This window comes from Schistocerca nitens, chromosome 5 (genome assembly GCF_023898315.1).
Source record: "Schistocerca nitens isolate TAMUIC-IGC-003100 chromosome 5, iqSchNite1.1, whole genome shotgun sequence".
Classification (NCBI taxonomy): Eukaryota; Metazoa; Arthropoda; class Insecta; order Orthoptera; family Acrididae; genus Schistocerca; species Schistocerca nitens.
In genome coordinates this window covers 449,634,584-449,661,216 of record NC_064618.1, presented here as the reverse complement: position 1 = coordinate 449,661,216, position 26,633 = coordinate 449,634,584, and the positions used below count along the sequence as shown (strand labels likewise).

The window sequence follows — 26,633 nt, the reverse complement described above, 5'->3', positions numbered from 1 at the left end:
ACCAGGGCAAAGAGAGTGGAACTGTGTGACTGTGGGTTGCTAATTAATGGCATAGTTTGAAACATAACTGGACAGACATTTCTTCTGTCAGGCACTGTTTCAGGGGTTACCAAGTTGAACGTGACATGACTAGAACTCCACTGGCCAATGAAATCCGTAGGAGTGCTTCCAGAGCACGATCTGAAATATTTCAACAACACCCAGAAGCCAGACCTAATCCTCTCCCTCAACCAACTCATAGCTAGCCAAGAAGGACGTATTCAGGGGAACAGATGTGTCAACACATTTAGCAGTAACAGTAAAGCAGGGTGATATGGTAGTCACCAGCTCTGACCCTGTTCTGTGCAGCCGTCTTCTGAGGCAGAGAGTCGTCCACCCAAGTGAGCACCCGGTAGTTCAGATCTCAGGAGCCTGGTTCACAAAGTACAGAGGTTGGAAGTGTGAAATGGAAAAGTTATGTACAAATACATACAAGTAGTGTTAAGAACTGTGGTACATAGTACTTAAGATGTAAACATTATTGAGCTCGACAAGTGACTCTTCATAAACTCTTAAGAAATTTAAGTCATACAAGGAGTGATGCAGAGGTGGAATCACTAACTTCAATTAAGGAAGGTTGTCGGGCAGAGACGCTGCAATTGTGGATCATATGTGTTAATGAAATTTAGTACTCTATCTATGTTCAGCAACTGTAGGTATATTTAAAAAAAATCAGTGACCATTTGTACAAAAGAAATTTTATTTCTAAATGGGCTTCAGGCATCTAGTCCCCTTCAGAAGATTACAATTATCTCATAATTAGCGAGCATCAAAAATAGACAGGGTTATGCAACATAGTATCGTAGTCATGTATAAACATTATATAAGGGCACCAAACAATAAGAACTCTTGCATGTCTGCACGAGTCTTTTGATGTCCTTATATCTTATTTGTCCATAACTACAATACTATTTTGTATAACCTCCTTATTTTTGACACTTCGTAATTATGAGATAATTCTACTGAAGAAGAGCACTGGGTGCCTGAAACTGATAAAGAAATAAAATTTCTTTTGTGCAGATAGTTCCACATTTTTTCAACATAAAAGTTAATGAAACGTGTTACCCTTCACAATCGTTTACTTGACCCGCCAGTAACTCACCACTCATGACAACCGGCCACTCAATCTGAACGCTGTGAAATCATGTGTAAGGACAACTTTGTTGGACTCATTATGTGAATTTCAAAGCAAGATTGTAGCTACGTAATTGTCTATCAACACTACAAAGTTTTGGTCGTACGTGAAATTGCTGAACGCAGCTAAGTCATCTATACATCTGATCATGATGACATTTACATGGAAGATGCTGGGACAAAGGATCAAATACTAAAGCCTGTCTTCAGAAATTGCTTCACCGAAATGGTACACATTTCCTATCGCCGAAAACAAATTAAGACGGCAGACAAGCAAATAAGCAAGCACCGGACTGAAAATCAGCTCAAGATGTCCACCAGACGAAGGACCACTGGACATAAAGGGGTGTGTTTTAAATTCTTTATCGAATGCCTGAAACAAAAGGACCAGTTTCTAGCAACAGATTATACTATCCAGAAAAAAGTCAATAGCATTTATGGCAAAAAAGGTTTCTCTGTCCATTAATTTATCAATTCATTGCGCCAAGACCCCCAAATTTTGTTCACAAACGACCCAAGCTGACCCATTCACAACACTTCAAGGACCGAGAAACTTTCACAGACAATACAAAAAGTTGCAGTAATACACGGATCATACTGCTTATTTTGCTTTTCATGTATAGTAGCGTCAGAAGTCAGAGGGGCATAATGCCTAGAGCAGATTCTACCACCTTAAAGACCACAGAGCCTGCACTCAGACTCACATGACTCACAAGTGCAAATAAGCAATATAGATGAAACTTGGCGGGTATGTAGAGGGATCAAAATAATGCAATACGTATTTTTTGAAGTGGGTAAAACACTTCTTGAAAGGTAAAATAAATAAATGTCGTGTGACTAGGGCCTCCCGCCGGGTAGACCGTTCGCTGGGTGCAAGTCTTTCGTTTCGACGCCACTTCGGTGACTTGCTCGTCGATGGGGATGAAATGATGACGATTATGACAATACAACACCCAGTCCCTGAGCGGAGAAAATCTGCGACCCAGCCGGGACTCGATTCCGGGCCCTTAGGATTGACATTCTGTCGCGTTGACCACTCAGCTACCAGGGGTACATTCTTGAAAGGTAATTTAGCATATTAAGTTTAGAGTGGATACCTCCGAAACCATGATATATAAAAACTGTATTCCATGTAAAAGTTGAAACGTAATTAACGTTCTTCAAAACTGTATCTCCAACTTTTGTAGTCACCTGAAATTTTCCAAAATACTCGAGCACTCCTATTCAGTTTAGAAAAATGGAAACTCTTGTTACAGGATCAATTAAATATGCCTTCAGCCCAACATCCATCCATGTGTAATAAGGCTGGTTTCAGAAATATCGTTGTTGGAAAGTAAGTTTTACACAATGTACTGTCAGGGTATTTTCAGCATTCCTAATTGAAACATCTAAATGTTCATTACTATTCAAGTTACACGTTCTACTTATTTAGTTTTATATTTTAATTTTTTATTTTACGTTTTTTGTAGTTTTTTAGATTATCGTTTCATATTCGTGAATTTCATTAAGTGAAAATAAAAAATAACTCATTCGTATTAAAAAATGATTACCATAATGATTATCTGTAAATAAATGCTTAAAACAATGTTTTTCTACACCATGCACATAAAATCGACGACATTTCTTCACATAACAAACACGGTGGACAGCACAACACAAAATAAAATTCACCGCAATTCGCAAATTTTACCAGATGATCCTTTAAATATCTTGATTTTTTATGTGCAAAATTACATTATGGTGTATGTTTTGCCCCTTTGTGTAGCGTAGTGTTGTGTAGTGTTTTGTAGTGCTGTGTAGTGTAGTGTTGTTTAGTAGTGTAGTCCAGAATAGTGTAACAGACCAGTAGCATGTGCCTTCGAGATTCCGGATGAACAAATATCAGTGTGCCACATGGGCAAATGGTAATACGTAGATTTACTTTTGTTATTATTTTTCTTTACACAGATATTCTATGTAGAATTTTTTCCCTCGTAAACAACATACTGCTTTGTCACTAATAACAAATTTGAAACTGTTTTAAACTATTATGTGCTACTTTCATGCCAATTCGTGTGCAAGATTTGGCCTGTTCTTTAATGTAGATAACAGACTAGAAGAAAATAGCTGATAAAATAAAAAGTAAAATCGTGAAATATAGTATTCTCTTAAATAAATATGTAGTCAAGATGCCAGGGCTTGTATGTAGGATCTGAAACGAAGATTCCCAAATCTACTGAGGATATTGTAAGAACAATACGAAAAAAGATACGGGCAAATTTCTTGTAGTTTTCTCAGTACTCGTACATATAACACAGCTCAAAGGAGGACAAACAAAGACACTTACCAGGTATTTGAATGCGAGGGGAATGAGCAGTCGCGAGACGTGCGTCACTCCAGATGACAGCAGCTGTGCATTGTCTCTCCAGTAGTTGGAGAGCTCTTCCAGGACGACCGCCTGGAATTCTGGGTATGAAAACAGAACAGATACTAGTGATCAATCACATGCGCCAGATGTCTGTAGAAGCAGAACATTCAACCTCGACGTTCACCAGGTCGCAGACTGTATGAAAGTAAAATCAACGTTTAGAAACTACACTGAAGCGCCAAAGAGACTGCTATAGGCATATGTATTCGAATACAGAGATGTGTAAACAGGCAGAATTCGGCGCTGCTGTCGGCAACGCTTATAAAAGACAGCAAGTTCTCGCGCAGTTGTTAGATCGGTTACGGCTGCTACAATGGTAGGTTATCAAGATTTAAGTGAGTTTGGACGTCACGCTATGGTCGACGCACGAGCGATGGGACACAGCATGTCCGAGGTACACATCAAATCTCCGACTTCAACGAGACCGGAAAAAGTTTCTGTAAGAACGGGATCAGCGACGACTGAAGACAATCGTTCAACGTGGCAGAAGTGCAATTCTTCCGCATATTGCTGAAGATATCAATGCTGTGACATTAACAAGTGTCGGCATGCGAACCATCATCCACATGGGCTTTCGGGGCTGAAGGCCCACTCGTATACCCTTGATGACTGCACGACATAAAACTTTTTTGCCTCGGCTGGGCCAGTCAACACCAACATTGGATGGCTGATGACTGACAACATGTTGCCTGTTTGGACGAGTTTTGTATCAAATTACATCGAGCGGATTGAGGTGTACGTGTATGGAGTCAACATCATGAATCCATGGACCCAGCATGTCAGCAGGGGACTGTTCGAGCTCTGTAGTGGTGTGGGGCGTGTGCAGTTGGAGTGGTAGACTCCGACAGGTGATACGTATGTAAATGTCCTGTCTGATCAATGCATCCATTCAGGTCCATCGAGCATTCCAGTGGACTTGGGCAATTTCAGCAGGACAATGCGACACCCACACGTCGCGACTAGCTACAGAATGGCTATAGGAACACTCTTCTGAGTTTAAACACTTACGCTAGCCACCAGACTACCATTACATGAACATTACTGAGCATATCTGGGATGCCTTGCCGCGTGCTGTTCAGAAGAGATCTCCATCCCCTCGTACTCTTACTGATTTATGGACAGCTCTGCAGGATTCATGGTGAAAATTCCCTCCAGCACTATTTCAGACATTAGTCGAGTCCATGTCACGTCGTGTGGCAGTTCTGTGTGCTCGTGGGGACCCTAAACGATACTAGTCAGGTGTACCAGATTCTTCGGTTCTTCAGCATAGATCAATATACAATGACTACAGTAAGAGGATGGACACCTTTATCGAACGTTATCCGCAAGAGAGCATGCCCAGTAGAGGTGCACGTGGAGTTTATTGTTGTGTTTCTGACTTTGTGGAAGGCCGAATAATCGGCATGAGGGACCTGAGAACATCGCAGCGACAGACCGCACACCCAGCCATCTGCAGCGGAATGATTGAAAAATGGTTCAAATGGCTCTGAGCACTATGCGACTTGACTTCTGAGGTCATCAGTCGCCTAGAACTTAGAACTAATTAAACCTAACTAACCTAAGGACATCACACACATCCATGCCCGAGGCAGGATTCGAACCTGCGACCGTAGCGGTCGCTCGGTTCCAGACTGTAGCGCCTAGAACCGCACGGCCACTCCGGCCGGCGGAATGACTGAAGAACGTGTGGTGGCGAGATGGATTCTGGCGAAGAGTGTGGCTAGGAGACCACTGACCGTCGGGAACAGGTAAGTTGAAGCTGGGCTGACATCTGGAGTGTGTCGTTCACCACTGGTACCACGCCACAGACAATGGAGACCGGCATGGTGTATGGCCAGACTTAACTGGCACACTGAGTGGCGTTATGTGGCGATTCGAATCGGTTCTGTTTGTAGCTGACTGGTCGGCGCTGTTTTGTCTGTAGACGACATGCTGACCACTCTCAGAGAGCCGTAATTCTCTATACGCACATCTATCCAACTCAGGGAGTCATGGTTTGGCGAGCTGTCAGATATGCCAGCAGGACTGATTTTGGGTATACTGAAGGAAGGCTGAATGCTCTCCAGGATATGGCAAAAATCTTAATCCCTTTTGTAATGCACTGAGGTGACAAAAATCATAGGACAGCGATACACACACATACAGATGGCGCTAGTATCGCGCCAGTCTGTGTGGCCGAGCGGTTATAGGCGCTTCAGTCTGGAACCACGCGACCGCTACGGTCGCAGGTTCAAATCCTGCCTCCGGCATGGATGTGTGTGATGTCCTTAAGTTAGTTAGGTGTAAGTAGTTCCGCGTTCTAAGGGACTGATGACCTCAGATGTTAAGTCCCATAGTTTGAACCATCTGAGCTCGTATCGCATACACAGGGTATAAAAGAGCAGTCCATTGGCAGAGCTGTCAGGTGATTCATGTGGAAAGGTGTTCGATGCGACTATGGCCGCAGCATGGGAATTAACAAACACTGAACGCGGAATAGTAGTTGGAGCTAGAAACATGGGACATTCACTTGAACAGTCCACGGTTGTACTGCCGGTCCATAGTGTCCAACAGGCACAATATTACAGCGATCAGACATGTTGCCATCGTCAGGTGCGCTGACGAACTGAGCTCGTGAGGTCGGGCAGCCATCTTAAATCCCCTCCCCCTGCTAGACGTTCTCTCCGCCGTCCGCGCCCGCGCCCGCGCATCTTCGGTCGCTGAGACGCTGGCGTCGGCGTCTGTGGCGGCGTCGGCGTAATTGCCTCGTCTGCTGTGGTTGCCCGTTAGTTATCTTTGCTGAGCGTCTTTTTAATTAGACTCAGTCCTGGTTCCCATGCCTTTCTGAGGTTATAGCCGCAATCTCGGTTAATGAGTCCGTCCCTGGTACGAATTTCGATAGCCTCTCTAGGCTTTTTTGCTTTTGGTACAGACTGTCTGGAATGTAGTCGAATTAAATCAGGTGATGCTGAGGGGATTAGATTAGGAAATGAGACAGTTAAAGTAGTACATGAGTTTTGCTATTTCGGAAGCAAAATACACTCCTGGAAATGGAAAAAAGAACACGTGTCAGACCCACCATACTTGCTCCGGACACTGCGAGAGGGCTGTACAAGCAATGATCACACGCACGGCACAGCGGACACACCAGGAACCGCGGTGTTGGCCGTCGAATGGCGCTAGCTGCGCAGCATTTGTGCACCGCCGCCGTCAGTGTCAGCCAGTTTGCCGTGGCATACGGAGCTCCATCGCAGTCTTTAACACTGGTAGCATGCCGCGACAGCGTGGACGTGAACCGTATGTGCAGTTGACGGACTTTGAGCGAGGGCGTATAGTGGGCATGCGGGAGGCCGGGTGGACGTACCGACGAATTGCTCAACACGTGGGGCGTGAGGTCTCCACAGTACATCGATGTTGTCGCCAGTGGTCGGCGGAAGGTGCACGTGCCCGTCGACCTGGGACCGGACCGCAGCGACGCACGGATGCACGCCAAGACCGTAGGATCCTACGCAGTGCCGTAGGGGACCGCACCGCCACTTCCCAGCAAATTAGGGACACTATTGCTCTTGGGGTATCGGCGAGGACCATTCGCAACCGTCTCCATGAAGCTGGGCTACGGTCCCGCACACCGTTAGGCCGTCTTCCGCTCACGCCCCAACATCGTGCAGCCCGCCTCCAGTGGTGTCGCGACAGGCGTGAATGGAGGGACGAATGGAGACGTGTCGTCTTCAGCGATGAGAGTCGCTTCTGCCTTGGTGCCAATGATGGTCGTATGCGTGTTTGGCGCCGTGCAGGTGAGCGCCACAATCAGGACTGCATACGACCGAGGCACACAGGGCCAACACCCGGCATCATGGTGTGGGGAGCGATCTCCTACACTGGCCGTACACCACTGGTGATCGTCGAGGGACACTGAATAGTGCACGGTACATCCAAACCGTCATCGAACCCATCGTTCTACCATTCCTAGACCGGCAAGGGAACTTGCTGTTCCAACAGGACAATGCACGTCCGCATGTATCCCGTGCCACCCAACGTGCTCTAGAAGGTGTAAGTCAACTACCCTGGCCAGCAAGATCTCCGGATCTGTCCCCCATTGAGCATGTTTGGGACTGAAAGGAGCGTCGTCTCACACGGTCTGCACGTCCAGCACGAACGCTGGTCCAACTGAGGCGCCAGGTGGAAATGGCATGGCAAGCCGTTCCACAGGACTACATCCAGCATCTCTACGATCGTCTCCATGGGAGAATAGCAGCCTGCATTGCTGCGAAAGGTGGATATACACTGTACTAGTGCCGACATTGTGCATGCTCTGTTGCCTGTGTCTATGTGCCTGTGGTTCTGTCAGTGTGATCATGTGATGTATCTGACCCCAGGAATGTGTCAATAAAGTTTCCCCTTCCTGGGACAATGAATTCACGGTGTTCTTATTTCAATTTCCAGGAGTGTAAATGATGATGGTCGAAGTAGAGAGGACACAAAATGGAGACTGGCAATGGCAAGGAAACCGTTTCTGAAGAGAAATTTGTCACGATCGAATATAGAATTAAGTGCCAGGAACTCTTCTGAAAGCAGTTGTATAGAGGGGTAGTAATGTGAGGCAGTGAAACATGGACGATAAATAGTTTAGACAAGAAGAGAATAGAAGCCTTCCAAATGTGGTGCTACAGAAGAATGCTGAAGATTAGATGGGTAGATCACGTAACTAATGAAGTATTGAACTGGGGAGAAGAGGAATCTATGGCGCAACTTGACTAGACGAAGGGATCGGTTGGTAGGACACGTTCTGAGGCATTAAGGGATCACCAATTTAGTACTGGAGGGAAGCGTGGAGGGTAGAAATCGTAGAGGGAGACCAAGAGATGAATACGCTAAGCAGATTAAGAACGATATATGCTGTAATAGTTACTTGGAGATGAAGAGGCTTGCTCAGGATAAGGTAGCATCAAACCAGTCTCCGGACTGGAGATCACAACAACAACAGAGACCAGTTCAAAAGTTCTGCTCTAATAGAGTCTTCTCCACTAGCTTTGCAATAAGAGTTTAATAAACTCTTCAATTTCTTGGTAGCTGGGATAAATCTTCTTCTAGATTTTCATGAGTGTTCAAGAATTCGAACTTATGGAGTGGTTCTGGACAATTAACAAGCTGATGAAGATATTTTGCAATGATTTCGAAATTTTCATTCGAGTCTGTGTGCTAGACCGCTAGGCCACGGCGACATTACAACAGCTACTCAAAAACCCCCTCATACCCTACGCTCGAACAACCCGCCAAACGCAGTTTCAAAGAAAAATACTGTCCTGACGCTGTGACCAACGTTTCACTTGCAGTTCTGGAAGGGATGACGTCACCTCAGACCACGTGCAATCGAAAACAGCCAATGAGTCCCTTTCACAGTTGATCATAGTGTGGCTGATCATCATTTACATTCCTCGACACCTATTTCTAGTAATCGCACAGAGGGCACTATAAAACCTGTTTTCGTCTGTTTCATTTGCATACCAGCTCCCATTCGAAGGGAAATGGGTAATTTTATTGTGATTAGAGGCCTGCATTCGAAGAGAAATGGTGCAATTTTAGTGTGATTTCAGCTCGCATTCAAGGAGAAACGGCATAATTTTAGGGTGATATTTATAGCGTGCTGCAGCACATTAGCACACGATAACTAGTCATCACTGGTTATAACTACGTACTTCTCATGTGCTATGCATGTTATAATGTTGACATATTAGCAAGGGACATCTTTGACCTGGAACGCTCCGAACCACATGGAATCTAATTTAGAACAACACTCGATCTTAAAAAGAAACTAGTGGTCTGTGTCTTTTCGATGGTAAAATTTTCATTCAACGACGAGTGACATTTAAATAGAGGTAAACAAAGTAACAAGATATCAGTACCATAGGAGGGACATTTTACGTAATTCAGTGACGTCAGAATATCATCACATTTTCAATGAATAGTGCCAAAAATCCTCTGCTTGAAGCTATTATAATAGCGCAAAACACATATCCTACAGTCCTAATACTGCTGTATTAGTCCTCATAGTACATATGTGGGAATTTGATGAAGTGGTTAAAACAAATCGGAATAGAACAATGTGCAAATCTCACTAAAGCCACGTTTTTACATTTAAAATCACTTTCGCTTTCAAGCGGTCCAGATCAAAAACCACACTAATTACATTTTCAGATGATCACATGAGTATGTAAATGTCATAGACTGCCTTTCGCCAAGAATTTTGCAGCACAGGCGGATACTTTTGTGCAGAAAGGTAACTGTAAATTACATAGCAAAGTCAGATGGTGAAATAACCATCACGTATCTTCACTTGTGGTTTGGCTAATTGTAGTCTGAAAAAATCAGCAGTCCTTCTGATATAGGACTTACATTGCCGAAAGAAGTAAACATTAAAGGGGGTTGACAATATTTATTTGTTTTTGGTGGCAATCTCTTCAGCATAACAGATTTGTTTGGAAAACTTGCATCTAGAAATGTACGACCTGTATGAGCAGACCAGTGGATTCTTTTCACTTGTTACGTGTTCGCCAAGGAATAACATTAGAAAACGTTACATGTGTTCTTTAGTCATTTTTCCACATTTATTGCCGCCACATGCGTGTTTCGTGGGCAGTTTTTTTTTTCAGGTATCCTTGAAATATTTGGGCCGAAAGTGCCTTGTGCCTCTTGAAGACAGATGTACAACTTGTTTGATAGTCTGCCTGTCATTGATAACACCACATCAATTGTGTAGTTGTGGGTAGAGCCATTTACAGACTGCAACACACTAGCTACAGTTTCCCCTCCTCTGTGAGACAGTGTTGATGATGAAGACATTTCATACTGGAACTGACTCTGCTCACTGTTCTAAACATTTCCTTTCTCCACACCCTGGTGTCTCACAATGACTTCCTCCACAAAGTGTTGTACCTTATGATGTACACTATTACCGTCTTATGTCACAAAAGTAATATACCTCGCTGAAATGCCATATTCAGTCTTAAGATTGTTAAAGAAAGAAATGGAAACTTTGTTTTGATTTTTTTTAATAAGAGGTGGAGCCCCTCCACGTGCACTCGGGCATGATGGCAGGCACAAAAGATCTACTGCCATCTCTGCATAAGGGTTCTACATCTACATCTACATGATTACTCTGAAATTCACATTTAAGTGCTTGGCAGAGGGTTCATCGAACCACAATCATACTCTCTCTCTACTATTCCACTCCCGAACAGCGTGCGGGAAAAACGAACACCTAAACCTTTCTGTTCGGGCTCTGATTTCTCTTATTTTATTTTGATGATCATTCCTACCTATGTAGGTTGGGCTCAACAAAATATTTTCGCATTCGGAAGAGAAAATTGGTGACTGAAATTTCGTAAATAGATCTCGCCGCGACGAAAAACGTCTTTGCTTTAATGACTTCCATCCCAACTCGCGTATCATATCTGCCACACTCTCTCCCCTATTACGTGATAATACAAAACGAGCTGGCCTTTTTTGCACCCTTTCGATGTCCTCCGTCAATCCCACCTGGTAAGGATCCCACACCGCGCAGCAGTATTCTAACAGAGGACGAACGAGTGTATTGTAAGCTGTCTCTTTAATGGACTTGTTGCATCTTCTAAGTGTCCTGCCAATGAAACGCAACCTTTGGCTGGCCTTCCCCACAATATTATCTATGTGGTATTTCCAACTGAAGTTGTTCGTAATTTTAACACCCAGGTACTTGGTTGAATTGACAGCCTTGAGAATTGTACTATTTATCGAGTAATCGAATTCCAACGGATTTCTTTTGGAACTCATGTGGATCACCTCACACTTTTCGTTATTTAGCGTCAACTGCCACCCGCCACACCATACAGCAATCTTTTCTAAATCGCTTTGCAAACTGATACTGGTCTTCGGATGACCTTACTAGACGGCAAATTACAGCATCATCTGCGAACAACCTAAGAGAACTGCTGAGATTGTCACCCAGGTCATTTATATAGATCAGGAACAGCAAAGGTCCCAGGACGCTTCCCTGGGGAACACCTGATATCACTTCAGTTTTACTCGATGATTTGCCGTCTATTACTACGAACTGCGACCTTCCTGACAGGAAATCACGAATCCAGTCGCACAACAGAGACGATACCCCATAGGCCCGCAGCTTGATTAGAAGTCGCTTGTGAGGAACGGTGTCAAAAGCTTTCCGGAAATCTAGAAATACGGAATCAACTTGAGATCCCCTGTCGATAGCGGCCATTACTTCGTGCGAATAAAGAGCTAGCTGCGTTGCACAAGAACGATGTTTTCTGAAACCATGCTGATTACGTATCAATAGATCGTTCCCTTCGAGGTGATTCATAATGTTTGAATACAGTATATGCTCCAAAACCCTACTGCAGACCGACGTCAATGATATAGGTCTGTAGTTCGTTGGATTAATCCTACTACCCTTCTTAAACATTGGTGCGACCTGCGCAATTTTCCAATCTGTAGGTACAGATCTATCGGTGAGCGAGCGGTTGTATATGATTGCTAATTAGGGAGCTATTGTATCAGCGTAATCTGAAAGGAACCTAATCGGTATACAATCTGGACCTGAAGACTTGCCCGTATCAAGCGATTGGAGTTGCTTCTTGCTGCCTGCGACAGGACATGCAAGGGTGGGCTCTGTTAGTAGTGGATATCATGCAGGTCGATACCTTTGACGTCGTGCGGTGCTGTTACTCGGCGGCTGCCGATGGGTGCCAGTTTTGATTTCTTGGTCAGCGTCAGCATACCTGTAACAGAGAGGTTCATCATCGTTTTGTGTCCGATAGGTCATACATCAGACTCACAGTGAAGGCGGTTTGTTTGTGTGTCAGTGTGCGAGCTCGTCGGTTTCCCTGCTGTAGCCTGTCGGTCGGCTTTAGTAGCAGCTGGCACATCCAGCCAACGTTGCTGATATGCAGGGGTTTTCCGATGTTGTCGCTTGTGGGTGTATGTTAGCTTGCCATAGGTGGTTATGCCCCAGCTAGTAGAGTCTTTGGCCGCTTATGCTTCCACCTATGGTTGTGATCACAGTTTCCCAGAGTAAGGGTGAAAGGACTGTTCGAGGGTCTCGAGTTCCTGTATAGTCGTGTGGCGTGTGTTTTTGAATACTTAATTGAGGGTTTTAAGGCGGTATTCTTTGTGAAGATCCACGGTGCGTGTGTACCGCTGAGAGTTGCTAATGATGCGTAGCACTTTGTTCTGTATGATCTGCGGTCGGCGCAGGCGTATAGGAGCTGCGTATCCCCAGACGGGAGCTGCATACGTCATCAGAGGTCTAATCAGTCTCATGTACATGGACCTCGGCACTCTCCTATTCAGTATACTTTCCCTGTTGAGCATTGGATAGAGTTGTTTGAGCCACACGTGCGCTCTTTTGGCAACGTGTTCTATGTGGGCCCCACATGTATGTTTCCGGTCCAGCCAGACACCGAGATATCTCACTTTCTCTCGGAAACGTATGGAGCCAGTATGTAGTGTTACCTGTCGACAGTGTTGATGTTTGCGCAGTAGCTTCGGTCTGCGTGTGAACAGAACTGCTTCGCACTTGTCGACAGTCACTTTAATACTCCATCGTTCGAACCAAGTCTCGGCGGTTCTGAGTACCGTCTGTATTTGTGAATTTATGTTTGACGGTTTCCAATCTCGCGCAAGGATGGCTGTGTCATCCGCGTAGACGCCTAACATCGTGTTTTGTGTTACTGGAAAGTCATTAATGTACGGGTTGAACAAGATCGTCTCCAGAATGCTTTCCTAGGGTACTCCAGCTTGCATACTGTGTTGTGTCGATTGTTTTCCCTGCACGTCGGTGTTAAAACATCTGTTCGTGAGATATGAGAGTATGAGACGTATGATTCCGTCGGGGAAACCAGCATCGCTTAGTTTGCGGATAAGGCCATTGCTCCGTTCTTAGGATGTCATTGGCGATCCAGTGCCTAGTGATGCGTTCAAGTATTACCTTCTCAACAATCTTGCTGATCGAGCACAGCAGACTGACGGGTCGGTGATTCTGTGGGAGGGAGTGGTCTTTCCTTGGCTTCCTGAACATCAGGAGCTTGGCCGCCTTCCAAAAGTCAAAGAAACTGTCCAAGCTAACCGTTTCGTAAGCTTCCAGAGCCCACATTTGCAGACTCCAATAGTGGACTAAAGACCCATACTACCTCTTTCTCTCAAACTGCGATATTACAAGCTCATTCATAGTTTGTAATTGCGACAGTCTGTTTGCTTCGAAACGATCTCCTACTCACGTTTTGATAGACACCTAATTTACATGTAATCTCCAATTTTACTTACTTTTAATGCATCTATAACGCCTCACAAGTTTGCTATAGGAAATGAAGCCAAATGTTCTCTAGGAGGTTGTCGCCAATGTCTGTTCGGGTGGAGTCAGTTCGTACTCACTTTGACTGGACTGTTCCTGATCCTCTGGAGCTGAACATCGTCTACTGTTTGGAGAGCCACCTTCAGATTCAGGCTCTTCCTGCGCTTCAAAATCAGTGTATCTATCATGCATAGCCTTATGTATTTCTGTGTCATCCCCATTATATGTCTAAATTATTCTGCTATATAATATAGAGGAGGAACAAAGAAACTGGTACACCTACCTAATATCGTGTAGGGCTCCGCGAGAAGGCAGAAATGCCGCAACACGACGTGGCATGGACTCGACTAACGTCTGAAGTAGTGCTGGAAGGAATTAACATCATGAATCCTGCAGGGCTATCCATGCTCTCCATAAGAGTACGAGGGGTGGAGATCTCTTCTGAACAGTATGTCGCAAGACATCACAGATATGCTCAATAATGTTCATGTCTGAGGAGTTTTGTGGCCAGCGAAGTGTTTAGACTTAGAAGAGTGTTCCTGCAGCCACTCAGTAGCAATTCTCGACATGTGGGGAGTCGCTTTGTCTTGCTGGAGTTGCTGAATGGACATGAATGGATGCAGGTGATCAGACAGGATGCTTACGTACGTGTCACCTGTCAGAGTCGTATCAAGACTTATCAGGGGTCCCATATCACTCCAACTGCACACGCCCCACAGCGTAACAGAGCCTCCAACAACTTGAACAGTCCCCTGATGACATGCAGCGTCCATGGATTCATGAGGTTGTCTCCAAACCCGTAGACGTCCATCCGCTCGATACAATTTGAAACGGGACTCGTCCTACCAAGCAACATGTTTCCAGTTATTAACAGTCCAAAGTCGGTGTTAATGAGCCCAGGCGAGAGTCGAGCAGTCAGGCTACACGAGTGGGCCTCCGGCTGCGACAGCTCATATCGATGATCGTTCGCACGCTGACATTTGTTAATAGCCCAGCACTGAAATCTGCAGCAGCTTGCGGAAGGGTTTCACTTACTTAGCAGTAACTGATCTAACGATTGCGCGAGGCACTTCTTGTCTTATACAGGCGTTGCCGAACGCAACGCCGCATTCTGTCTGTTTACATATTTTTGTATTTGAACACGCATGCCTCTACCACTTTCTTTGGCGCATCAGTGTATATTGGCATTTCAAAGCTTCTCAGACATGTCACGTGAACATTTATGATATGCTTGTTTCGGGACCACGCAGTGTTCTTTATCGTGGGCCACAGTGTCTCTCGGCTTACTGCTTACAGCTCGTAGCCTCTGCACCGTGTGTGTGCCAGCAGGTCCCGATAACCTTGTAGACTGGCCACTCAGGCAGCAGATGGACTCAAAGCTCCAGAAATTGCGGTGTTACCATACATCACCTTTCTGCGTTTTCACTGTTATCAGAACGACAATGGGAGAAAGTCTTAGAATGCCATGTGTCGGAGCTTGGCACAGAAGTTTTGTGTACGTCCAGCGTAGACTGCATAACATCGCGTAGTAATTGTGAATTCCAGACTTGCTCCACGCCTGAGTGCCGAGTACATTCAGGTCTTCCAAGTCAACGGCCGTGTTCACAGGGGCATGTGGACGCGTTCCTGGCTTGACGTCCATTTAGGCGTGCTACCGCACCTCGACTTGGCCGCTAAGTCATCCGATTTTAATCTCGTAGATAACGTCCGGTCTAGAGGGTCTATACAAGGGCGACGTAGTTGAGGGCAATATTATTGAAATGTAAAAGGAGGTAAGTGAAGATGAAATGGGAGATATGATACTGAGTGAAGAGTTTGACAGAGCACTGAAAGACCTAAGTCGAAACAAGGACCTAGGAGTACACAACATTCCATTAGAACTACTAATAGCCTTGGGAGAGCCAGCCCTGACAAAACTTTACCATCTGGTGAGCAAGATGTATGAGACATGCGAAATTCCCTCAGACTTCAAGAAGAATATAATAACTCTTCAGGCTTTCCCGGCGATCTAATGACATCTTGGGTTGTCAGGTGTTCTGCCGAATATCAGCGTCGTACTTGCACGATATTTCGGTCACGTAGCTCGTAACCTTCATCAGGTGCGACAGTCTCAGAACACCCGACAACCCAAGATGTCAAGAATATAATAATTCCATTCCCAAGGACAGCAGGTGTTGACAGCTGTGAAAATTACCGAGCAATCGGTTTAATAAGTCACGGCTGCAAAATACTAACACGAATTCTTTACAGACGAATGGAAAAACTGGTAGAAGCCGACCTCGGGGAAGATCATTTTGGATTCCGTAGAATGAGGCAATACTGGCCCTACGACTTATCTTAGAAGATAGCTTAAGATAAAGGCAAAACTATGTTTGTAGCGTTTATAGACTTAGAGAAGGCTTTTGGCAGTGTTGACTGGAATAAACTCTTTCAAATTCAAATACAGGGAGCGAAAAGCTATTTACAATTTAAACAGAAACCAGATGGCAGTTATAAGAGTCCAGGGGAATGAAAGGGAAGCAGTGGTTGGGAAGGGAGTGAGACAGGGTTGTAGCCTATCCCCGATGTTGTTCAATCTGTATATTGAGCAAGCAGTAAAGGAAACAAAAGAAAAATTTGGAGTAGGAATTAAATTCGTGGAGACGAAATAAAAAATTTTGAGGTGTGCCGATGACACTGTAATTCTGTCAGAGACATCAAAGGACCTGAACATCAACAAAAGAGAAACGAGGATAATGGAATGTAGTCGAATTAAAAAGGGTGATGCTGAGGGTATTAGATTAGGAAATGAGACACTTAAAGTAGTAAATGAGTTTTGCTATTTGGGGAGCAAAATAACTGATGATGGTCGAAGTAGAGAGGATATAAAATGTAGACTAGCAATGGCAAGGAAAGCGTTTCTGAAGAAGAGAAATTTGTTAACATCGAGTATAGATTGAAGTGTCAGGAAGTCTTTTCTGAAGGTATTTGTATGGAGTGTATGTAAGTGAAACATGGACGATAAATAGTTTAGACAAGAGAATGGAAGCTTTCGAAATGTGGTGCTACAGAAGAAGATTAGAGGGCTAGACTACGTAACTAATGAGGAGGTACTGAATAGAATTGCGGAGAAGAGGAATTTGTGGCACAAATCGTTTAGAAGAAGGGATCGCTTGGTAGGACATGTTCTGAGGCATCGAGGGATCACGAATTTAGTATCGGAGGGCAGTGTGGAGGGTAAAAATCGTAGAGGGAGACCAAGAGATGAATACAGTAAGCAGATTCAGAAGGCTGTAGGTTGCAGTAGGTACTTGGAGATGAAGAAGCTTGCACAAAATAGAGTAGCATGGAGAACTGCATCAGGCCAGTCTCTGGAATGAAGACCACAACAACAGCTAACGTCCAGGCCTCTATGTGAAACGTGCTAGTCGACATCGCTGCAATCTGGCAGCTCCGTGGGACTTGGCGAGTGGCTTCGGCTAGACGTGCCCTGTCTGGAGAGACTTCAGGACTCCGACTCCAGACTCAAACCACTGTCAGGGCCAGAAGACGTGTACTGTACTGCGGCTTCAGCGCCAGGACTGTCTTTTTGTCTGGTGTGTTTATCTGAGATCAATCGAAATCCGTCCTCAGCGTTCGTGTTGATAATTCTGAGTGATAGCTTGGGTGCTATCTGATTCTCTTTTTTCTTCCCAAGTGGGTATTATTTAATTCTTGTTGTTATCTACGTACACTTATCAGGACGGAGTTGTCAGTTCCTGCAGTGCCTCCTCATCTATTTGTTCACTGCCTTGAACGAAATTTTTCTTCGTAGCATACCTTAACGAGAATATTAAAGCTTCAGTCAACAATAACACACATACAAATAAGATACTCACCAGGTTGCTTGGAAGACAGCTCGGGCAAGTTGACTGGATGTCGGAGATAACACATATCCCTGGCAGTCGTCGCCCCTGTGACGCGCTGAACGGCCTCCAGTGAATCCCAGATGATAGGATCCCACAGAGTGTGCGTTTCCAGCGTCGTCAAGTTCCATTCCGTGTCGTTCGACCTAACAAAATGAAACGGAGTCACACGATGTGACAAATTATATCCCGGAACTGGACTGTATTTTCTAGGGCAGCACTGTGGAAGCTAAAGTCAACTAGCCTCGTCCTCAGTTTTTAAGTTTTCCTTTGATAGACGTGCCTAACAAGGAGACGGCACGGCCGTGGGGTCGGGGATTTGTCCGCAATTTTGTGTGGTGAAAGAGGACCCCTAACACCTCACATGGTTAAAATATTAGGACGCACTACTCGGAAAATCCCGAGAAAAATCGATCCAAAGTTTCTTAGGTGCCGTATGAGTATAAAATGTTAGTCCATTGCCGAGACACCGTTTGGCCTACATGGTTAGCGTTCGGACCTTTATGACAGAGGTCTCGGCTTCGATTCCTCCTCCCACGCATTCTTTTTCTATTGCTTGCAAAATTGCAGCGCATTGTTACAGGAGAATCGTGAAATTAATTCCCGGGAAGATCGTATAAAAATTCATTCTATAATTCACCATCAATAATCGTCACCAATATTCCGAGACATGATTCAATATTCCTGGTTTGCCTCAAAATTATCAGAAACTCAGAACATTTTCGTAAATGTTAATGGGGCATTTTTTTGTACAGATTTATTGCAAACGCCCTGTGATTATAAAAAATCCGCTTTCATACGTTGCGCAAGATGTCGCAAAAACTATTGCTTTGTTTGTTTTTACGATTATTACCACTGCGGTTCTTGTTTATAATTATTATATGTACTACTACAACTACGTGATCAGGCCCAGTGGACCGCACGCATCTACAAGTTTCCTCCTCCACTGTATTCTGTCCATTGCTGCTATCCGCCATTCGTCCACATCTATTGACATTTGTTTTAATTATTCATGGAGTCCATCCCTCCAACGCTTCTTGGGTCTCCCTGGCGGTCTCTTTCCTGTAGGTGTGAAATCCAGGAGCTTCCGAGGCCATCTGTGATCCTCCATCCGGGCCACATGGCCAGCCCACTGCATTCGTTTGGCTTTGACAGCTCCTGCTATGTTGGGCTGCTGGTATAGTTCCTCAAGCTCTCGGTTGTATCTGATCCTCCATTCCCCTGTATCTGCATCCACAACCGGACCGAAGATCTTCCGAAGCACTTTTCTCTCAAAGACAAGGAGCTTATGGAAGTCCTGTTCCCGGATACTCCATGTCTCACAGCCATATAGAACAACAGGCTGGATCAGGGTTTTGTACAGTCGAATCTTGAACTGTCTGGAGAGAGATTTGGACCGAAGCAGTTGTGCTAGGCTGTAGTAAAATCGGTTTCCTGCTTGTATTCTGGCATTGATCTCTGCTTCACATGACGAGTTCTCAGTGAAAAGTGCCCCTAGGTATTTGAATTCTTGCACTCTCTTGTAGGAATGGTCCCCAACCTGCAGTGATTGTAGATTATCAGCAGTCTGACAATGACCACGCGTCATAACGAGGTACTCTGTCTTAGCTTCGTTTATGTTTAGCCCAAATTTGCTGGCAGCCTCCTTTAGTGCTTTGGTCATTTGCTCCAACTCCTCTTCCGATCTAGAGAGTAAACAAATGTCGTCTGCATAGGCTAAGTATGCCAGTCTCTTTCCTTCGATTTCAGTCCCTTCGTTCTCTTGGAAGGTCTCGCGTATGATCTTCTCGAGGGCAAAGTTGAACAGGATAGGGGACAACCCATCTCCTTGCCTGAGTCCTGTCACAATTTCAAATTCCTCAGTTACGCGATTTCCCATCTTCACCTTTGCATGTGTCTCGTTCAGACAGATCTTTATCAGATTGATGAGTTTCTCTGCTATGCCAAACTCCCTTAAACAGTTGAGCAGGCTCTTACGATGTATGCAATCATAGGCCTTCTTAAAATCAACGAATAAAATATGCAAATCTTTACCATATTCACCCAGTTTCTCAGTGAGCTGCCGGAGACTGAAGATGTGATCTACTGTTGACCGTCCTGGCCGGAAACCTCCCTGGTACTCCCCAATCACCGATTCTGCCACTGGCTGAATTCTATGTATGAGGCAATTGGACAGGATCTTATAGCAGATGTTAAGCAGGGCGATTCCTCGATAGTTGTCACATTTCAGTTTGTCGCCCTTCTTATGTATTGGACAAATCAGAGCTGTTTTCCATTCTCCTAGTAGTTCTTCTTTGGTCCATATTGCCTGTATCAGTCGGTGTATTTTTTCTGCAAGTTTCTCTCCTCCTGCCAGGATCATTTCAGCCTGTATTCCATCTTGACCTGGACTCTTATTCTGTTTAAGGTGTCTGATTCTGGTTTTTATCTCATCCAGGGTAGGTGGGGGATAGTCTGCATCGGCTGTAATTGGGTACTGGAAATCAAACTGCAGTTCGGGTTCATCACAATTTAGCAGCTGTCGAAAGTACTCTTTCCATCTGTCAGCTATGTCCCTATCGTTCGTCAGGATCTTATCACGGGAATCTTTGACAAATTTCTGCTTGGCCTGGTGACCTTTGCAGAGTTACTTCACCCTCAGAAACATTTCCCTCGTCTTTTGTCCTCTGAAGTCTGTTTCTGCTTCAGTGATGATATTCCTTATGTATTTCCTCTTTGCTCTTCTCAGAATTGCTTGTGTAGTCTTTCGGACCTCCTCAAATTGTGCTTTGGCCTGTGCCAGATTTGTCCCCTTCAGCCATTTATTCCTGGCTTCCTTTCTCCTTTCCAGGGCATCTGCACATTCCTTTCCAAACCAGATCTTCTTGCCCACTGGGTTTCCCATGAGTGTTTCCTTTGCTGTATCCCTAACTGAGCTCTGGATGTTTCCCCACATAAGTTCGAGGTCCTGATTCGCGTCCACCTCACTGAGTGCTTCAAAGCGGTTACTAAGTTGCAACTGGTATCTGGTCTTCGTTGCCTCATCTTTTAGTTTCTCCACATGGTACCTTTCCACTCTTTTTAACTTAGGCCCCGTTCTTCCTTTACACTGTATGTTTAAATGGCCTCTGACCAGGAAATGATCACTCCCACCTGCGGCACCCCGCGCTGTCTTAACGTCTAACACCCATCTCTTGGCTCTGAGATCAACGGCAACATGGTCTATTTGATTTACAGTTCTCCCATCTGGTGATACCCAGGTTCCTTTATGTATGTTTTTCCGCTGGAAGTTTGTGCTGGAGATGAACAACCCTAATGATGTAGCGAAGCTGATGAACCTAACTCCATTGTCATTGCTTAGGTTGTGTAGACTGTGCCTACCTGTTGTGTCTTGGAATATTTATTATATGTATAAAAATTAAATGTTTCCCAATCGACTTTGTTATTCTGATTAAAAACCCAATGTTTCTCCTCATATACTTTACGATGAAAAATGGAAAACCCACCGCCATGAATTGTGTTGTTGGACAAAAAGAAAATAATTTTTATTCAATAATGTAACTAATTTGTTAAAGATAATGTAGGTTTGGGAATAATTGGTGGAATAACAGAAGGAAAAAAAAAGTGCCGGAGTAGGAATCGGACTAGAGACCTCTGGCGTAAGAGTCCGAGGCCTAACCCAACTTTTTTTTTTAATCTTAGTTTGTTGCGTCTGGTCGGGACGGACGTCGTAAGACGTCCGTTTTAAGTTCGTTGACGATCGATTAACTCAGTTTTTTTTATTACAGAGGGCATGTAATCCTCTGACCGAACACTCTGAGTTACCGTGCCGGCAACATCTAGGCCAGACGGCGGCGCGGCAATGCACCAACATTTTACACTCATACGGCACCTAAGAAACTTTGGATCGATTTTTCCCGGGATTTTCCGGGTAGTGCGTCCTAATATTTTAACCATGTGAGGTGTTAGGGGTCCTCCTTCACCACACAAAATTTCGGACAAATCACCGACCCCACGGTCGTGTCGTCTCCTTGTAAGTCTTCCAAGTTGAATCAAGATATCAGACTGCCACATTCCGCAATAAATTTGAGTGCCATGCGAGTCTGCCGACGCATTCGGTTGAAACACAACAAAGCCTGCGCACACGTTCGTCCACAATTGTCAGAACAAGGATACGATCTCGCACAGGAGGGCCACTAATACCGCATGGCTTCACAGGACACACGGACGCACGCGCACAGTGTAGTGACCGGTTAACTTTTAGATTTGCCAACCAGAGCGCGTCACACGCTGTCTCTTCACGCAAGTCCTTCAGACCACCTATAAGGGGAACAACAACTGGCCCACCGAAAGCCGCGGCGTGTGGACCAGGTCAGTGGGTTGTTCTGCGCGTAGCGTGCCAGCCCTTGACTATCTCAGTCGCTTCGCTCAGAATATGCGGACGGGCGCAAGGTGTTTATTCAGACTGTTGGAAACAATAAATGTAAGTGTCTGCAGAGGGTGCTGTGGCTCTTTGGCTCTTTGAACGCCATTTGAAGAAGGAAAGGCGCCGCAGAAGCAGAAAACACATACACTCGGTGCAGCCTTTCCTGGATAAGAGAAATACGAATGGAGACCGTACAAGGAGTTAAGGGTATAAGAGGATAAATTTTTTAGCTACACCAGAATTCCAGGATCTTGCTTCGACGAATTACTTTCGGAACTTTCTTTAGTAACTGGAGCGACAGCAAAAATCCGATCATATATAACGCTGAACGAAAGCTAGTTGTAACGATCAGGTACGCTTGTTCGTATCCTATTTAAATAATTTAATATTCAGCCTTTAATTGGTTGTCCTTCGCGTTCAACACCGCAAATCACGAGGCGCATTGGACGACTCCCGCCAAATTAGTCTTGACGACAGTAAGGGGTCGTGAGAGGCAGCCAAAAGGAACATCAGAATAGGGAAAGGTGTAATAAAGCCAGGCGGGTGGATGGATTGGAAGTAGCGGACAGAGTATTTTTGAAAAAACTTCCACAGGCAAGCTCAGGGCAGCGGAGGGATTGCAGAGAAGTTGCTGCCGAGATTTGTGGGACCATACCTGGTTTTGAAGACGCTGTCACCGGTGAACTTCCTACTGAGGAATGTAAAACCAGGGCGCATCTCAGCCAGATTAAGGCAGCCGGGGTAGGTGACACACATAAGGGATCCAGGATCCAGTCACGAGAATGAAAATTGCTCCCCTCCAGTTCCGCATTAAAAGGGGGGCAACTTGGCAGGATACTTTCTGTGTCCAAGTTACGCGTTTTGCGGTGTGCTGCTTGTCCAGCGACCTCTGCTTAGGACGGCCGCGGCTCGCTTGGCTCAGCAAACTCGGTCGGCGGCAGTGAGAGAGGGAAGCCGGCGCACGGAGCTCCCCGAGTAGTCAGTAGGCGCTCGGTGTACTGCGGGGACGGCGAGTGGAACTGGGCTGCGGAGGCAGGCGCCGCTCAACACAGGCTCTGAGGTGTGGGGTTGATCTGTTATTCTGCGCAACGGATTAATCTGAGATGTACCCTTTACTCTGTGGCTCCTGCAAGATGCAATTTCCGCCCCCACACTACTACAGAAGTCAGACAGACGCTCCTAACGTTCTAAAGAGAAATGTCTGAAAAACTTTCAGCAATAAATATCTTCTGGAGTCGTCCGCTGTAAGGAAATGACACAAAAATTTACAAAATTTCTTACGTAACTAGTGGGATACTTGGCTACTGGAGTAGTGCTAGTTAGTGTAAGAAAAACATGAAACTAACAAAAGTTATTATTTATTTTGCAAAAATTCTGAGAAATCACAATGGCACTTTTAGTTATGAATTGAACAAGTTATATCATGGTTCTTTTCGGAATGTGAAGTTACCTCTCAAGGGTAGGATTCGCTAATGAAATTTCTATACGAAGTTTAAGATGGTTGTTGACTTGGCAGAATGGCTGAGAGGAGCGCCTACTCAACTTGAATAATTATCCTTTAGAATGTTGCTAGTTACGGTCGAGGTTGTCGTGTGTGAAATGCAGTGAAGTGTACTGTTGTGGAGGAAATATGGGGCTCGCAATAGCTTTAGTGCACAATACCGTAAGCTGCGATGACTGCTGTCTGCGTCGCTCGCTGCTGACAAATAAGATAACTGTCGTTCTATCTGGATTGACCTTCGCCAATCAAACTCTCCTTATGCCTTGACGAAGTCAAGGATTCCCATTCGCCCCTAGTCTAACTATTGGCATGGTACACCGGTCAGATAACCAGTCCACCGTGATGCCACTCAAAATTCGCTTGCAGGCGTTTAAATGTAACTCTGTCCGTTCACACCGCACAATAAGTGTGTTGGCCAACACAGTGAACAACACTTAATCGCGAGGACTCAATATAGAGTAGCACTTCAATTCCCTCTCGACAGAGATGCTCTCCCAGTGAAGTACTGAGGAGAGACTTGTTCCTCGCTGCCGGCCGGAGTGGCCGTGCGGTTCTGGGCGCTACAGTCTGGAGCTGAGCGACGCAACGGTCGCAGGTTCGAATCCTGCCTCGGGCATGGATGTGTGTGATGTCCTTAGGTTAGTTAGGTTTAATTAGTTCTAAGTTCTAGGGGACTGATGACCACAGCAGTTAAGTCCCATAGTGCTCAGAGCCATTTGAACCATTTTTTGCAGAGCGATGCCTTCCGCAAGCGACGGCAGAGGCTTCAAACTTTCGTCATGTTGTTGGAGCTACAGATGCAAAACATAGCTGTGTATAAAATCACGCATCAGAGTATCACTTTATTACACTTACAGAAATATTTTCATTAGTTTTGATGGCACTGCGTGATAGCAACTATAAATTACATATACTGCCGTTGAGGCATATGGAAAATGTAGCGATTTGTCGATTTTGAAAGATTCGTTCTTGTACACACACTTGACACATGGGAATTTATCAGTATCTAATGTAGAGGAAATAAAATGTATTCAAGGCAAAATTCCATACTTCAATATTGGTGCTGAAGCATTCAGCCTACCTGATCGTGTTCAGCTGCTACACCACGAAGATGTGCTGCAGACGCGAAATTTAACCGACAGGAATAAGATGCTGTGATATGCACAAGATTAGCTTTTCAGAGCATTCACACAAGGTTGAAGCCGGTGGCGACACCTACAACGTGCTGATATGAGGAAAGTTTCCAACCGATTTCTCATACACAAAAAGCAGTTGACCGGCGTTGCCTGGTGAAACGTTGTGATGCCTCGTGTAAGGAAGAGAAATGCGTATCATCACGTTTATGACTATGATAAAGGTCGGATTATAGCCTATCGCGATTGCGGTTTATCGTATCGCGACGTTGCTGCTCGCGTTGGTCGAGATCCAATGACTGTTAGCAGAATATGGAATCGGTTGGTTCAGGAGAGTAATACGGAACGCCGTGCTGGATCCCAATGGCCTCGTATCACTAGCAGTCGAGATGACAGGCATCTTATCCGCATGGCAGCATGCAGCCACGTCCCGATCTCTGAGTCAACAGCTGGGGACGTTTGCAAGACAACAACCGTCTGCACGAACAGTTCGACGACGTTTGCAGCAGCACGGACTATCAGCTCGGAGACCATGGCTGTGGTTACCCTTGACGCTGCATCACAGACAGGAGCGCCTGCATTGGTGTACTCAACGACGAACCTGGGTGCACGAATGGCAAAACGTCATTTTTTCGGATGAATCCAGGTTCTGTTTACAGTATCACGATGGTCGCATCCGTGTTTGGCGACATCGTGGTGAACGCACATTGGAAGCGTGACGGTATGGGGTGTCATTGGCTACACGTCTCGGTCACCTCTTGTTCGCATTGACGGCACTTTGAACAGTGGACGTTACATTTCAGATTTGTTACGACCCGTGGCTCTACCCTTCATTCGATCCCTGCGAAACCCTACATTTCAGCAGGTTAATGCACGGCCTTTCTGAATACAGAAAATGTTCGACTGCTGCCCTGGCCAGCACATTCAGTGGTGTACATGTTCCGCTTTTAACCCGCCCATGCTTGCCCGGTGGCCAGGCGGGCAGGCCGCCGCGCGTTGTCAACAGAACGGGCAGGCTGCTTCACTCCCAGCCAAGCCAAGCAGAACCCAACCCGGGCAGGCTGCGGGAAACTTGCTTGCCTACCCATATTACTGCTGAGCTGCGCTACGCAGCCGTTAAGCCTGCGCGCGTCATTGTCGTATTATGAAAGTTAATTAAAAGTTTTTATTTTACCTCAGCACCGAAAGACAAACCCCAACATTATATATATTTCAGGTCAAAAAGATTGGGTTTTATTTGTACATTCTTCCTTTACGCGTATATTTCGGGCTTATTATCTATATAAATAAAAATGAACTGCCAAATGTGTTGATAAGCGTAAAACTCGAGAACGGCTGGACCAACTCGGCTAATTTTTTTTGCTGTGTTCCTAATACTCAGGACAAGGTTTTTATGAAATAAAATTTTTGGAAAATCGACCGAAAAATTGGAAAATTTGAGAAAAACTGAAAGTGCGTTTTGCTTGTATTGCACGTAATCTTGATGAAATTTTGCACACTATACCTTGAAACCAAGAGGAAGGTCACAGTCTACATAAAATTTCGTAGGGTGCATGGCAGAGGTTACTTTACCTAACGGAATTCGACAAATTGTACATTTTTATTCCGATATTCATGAAATTTGGCACACTTGATATTCAAAGCAGGATGAAGGGCGCTGTCTGCTTAAAATTCTGAATGGTGCATGGCGGAGGGTACTTTACTTACACACTTCTACACCAACCTACAGTTTTATTCCGATCTTGAAGAAATTTTGCACACTTGACCATCAAGAGGAACATCACTGTCTACATAATATTTCGGACA

The 26,633-nt window shown here is 45.1% G+C and overlaps 1 protein-coding gene across 1 annotated transcript in view; it reads right to left on the bottom strand.

The window, feature by feature from the left end:
* The window catches only part of LOC126260001 (uncharacterized), a 62,268-nt gene that overhangs the window by 18,349 nt on the left and 17,286 nt on the right, over window positions 1–26,633 (bottom strand). Inside the window, exons 3-5 of the mRNA XM_049957154.1 lie at window positions 17,762–17,934; window positions 12,256–12,333; window positions 3,500–3,618 (exon numbers count right to left, since the gene is read on the bottom strand). Of these exons, the coding sequence (XP_049813111.1) occupies window positions 3,500–3,618; window positions 12,256–12,333; window positions 17,762–17,934 (370 nt within the window). The remainder of the gene's footprint in view (window positions 1–3,499; window positions 3,619–12,255; window positions 12,334–17,761; window positions 17,935–26,633) is intronic.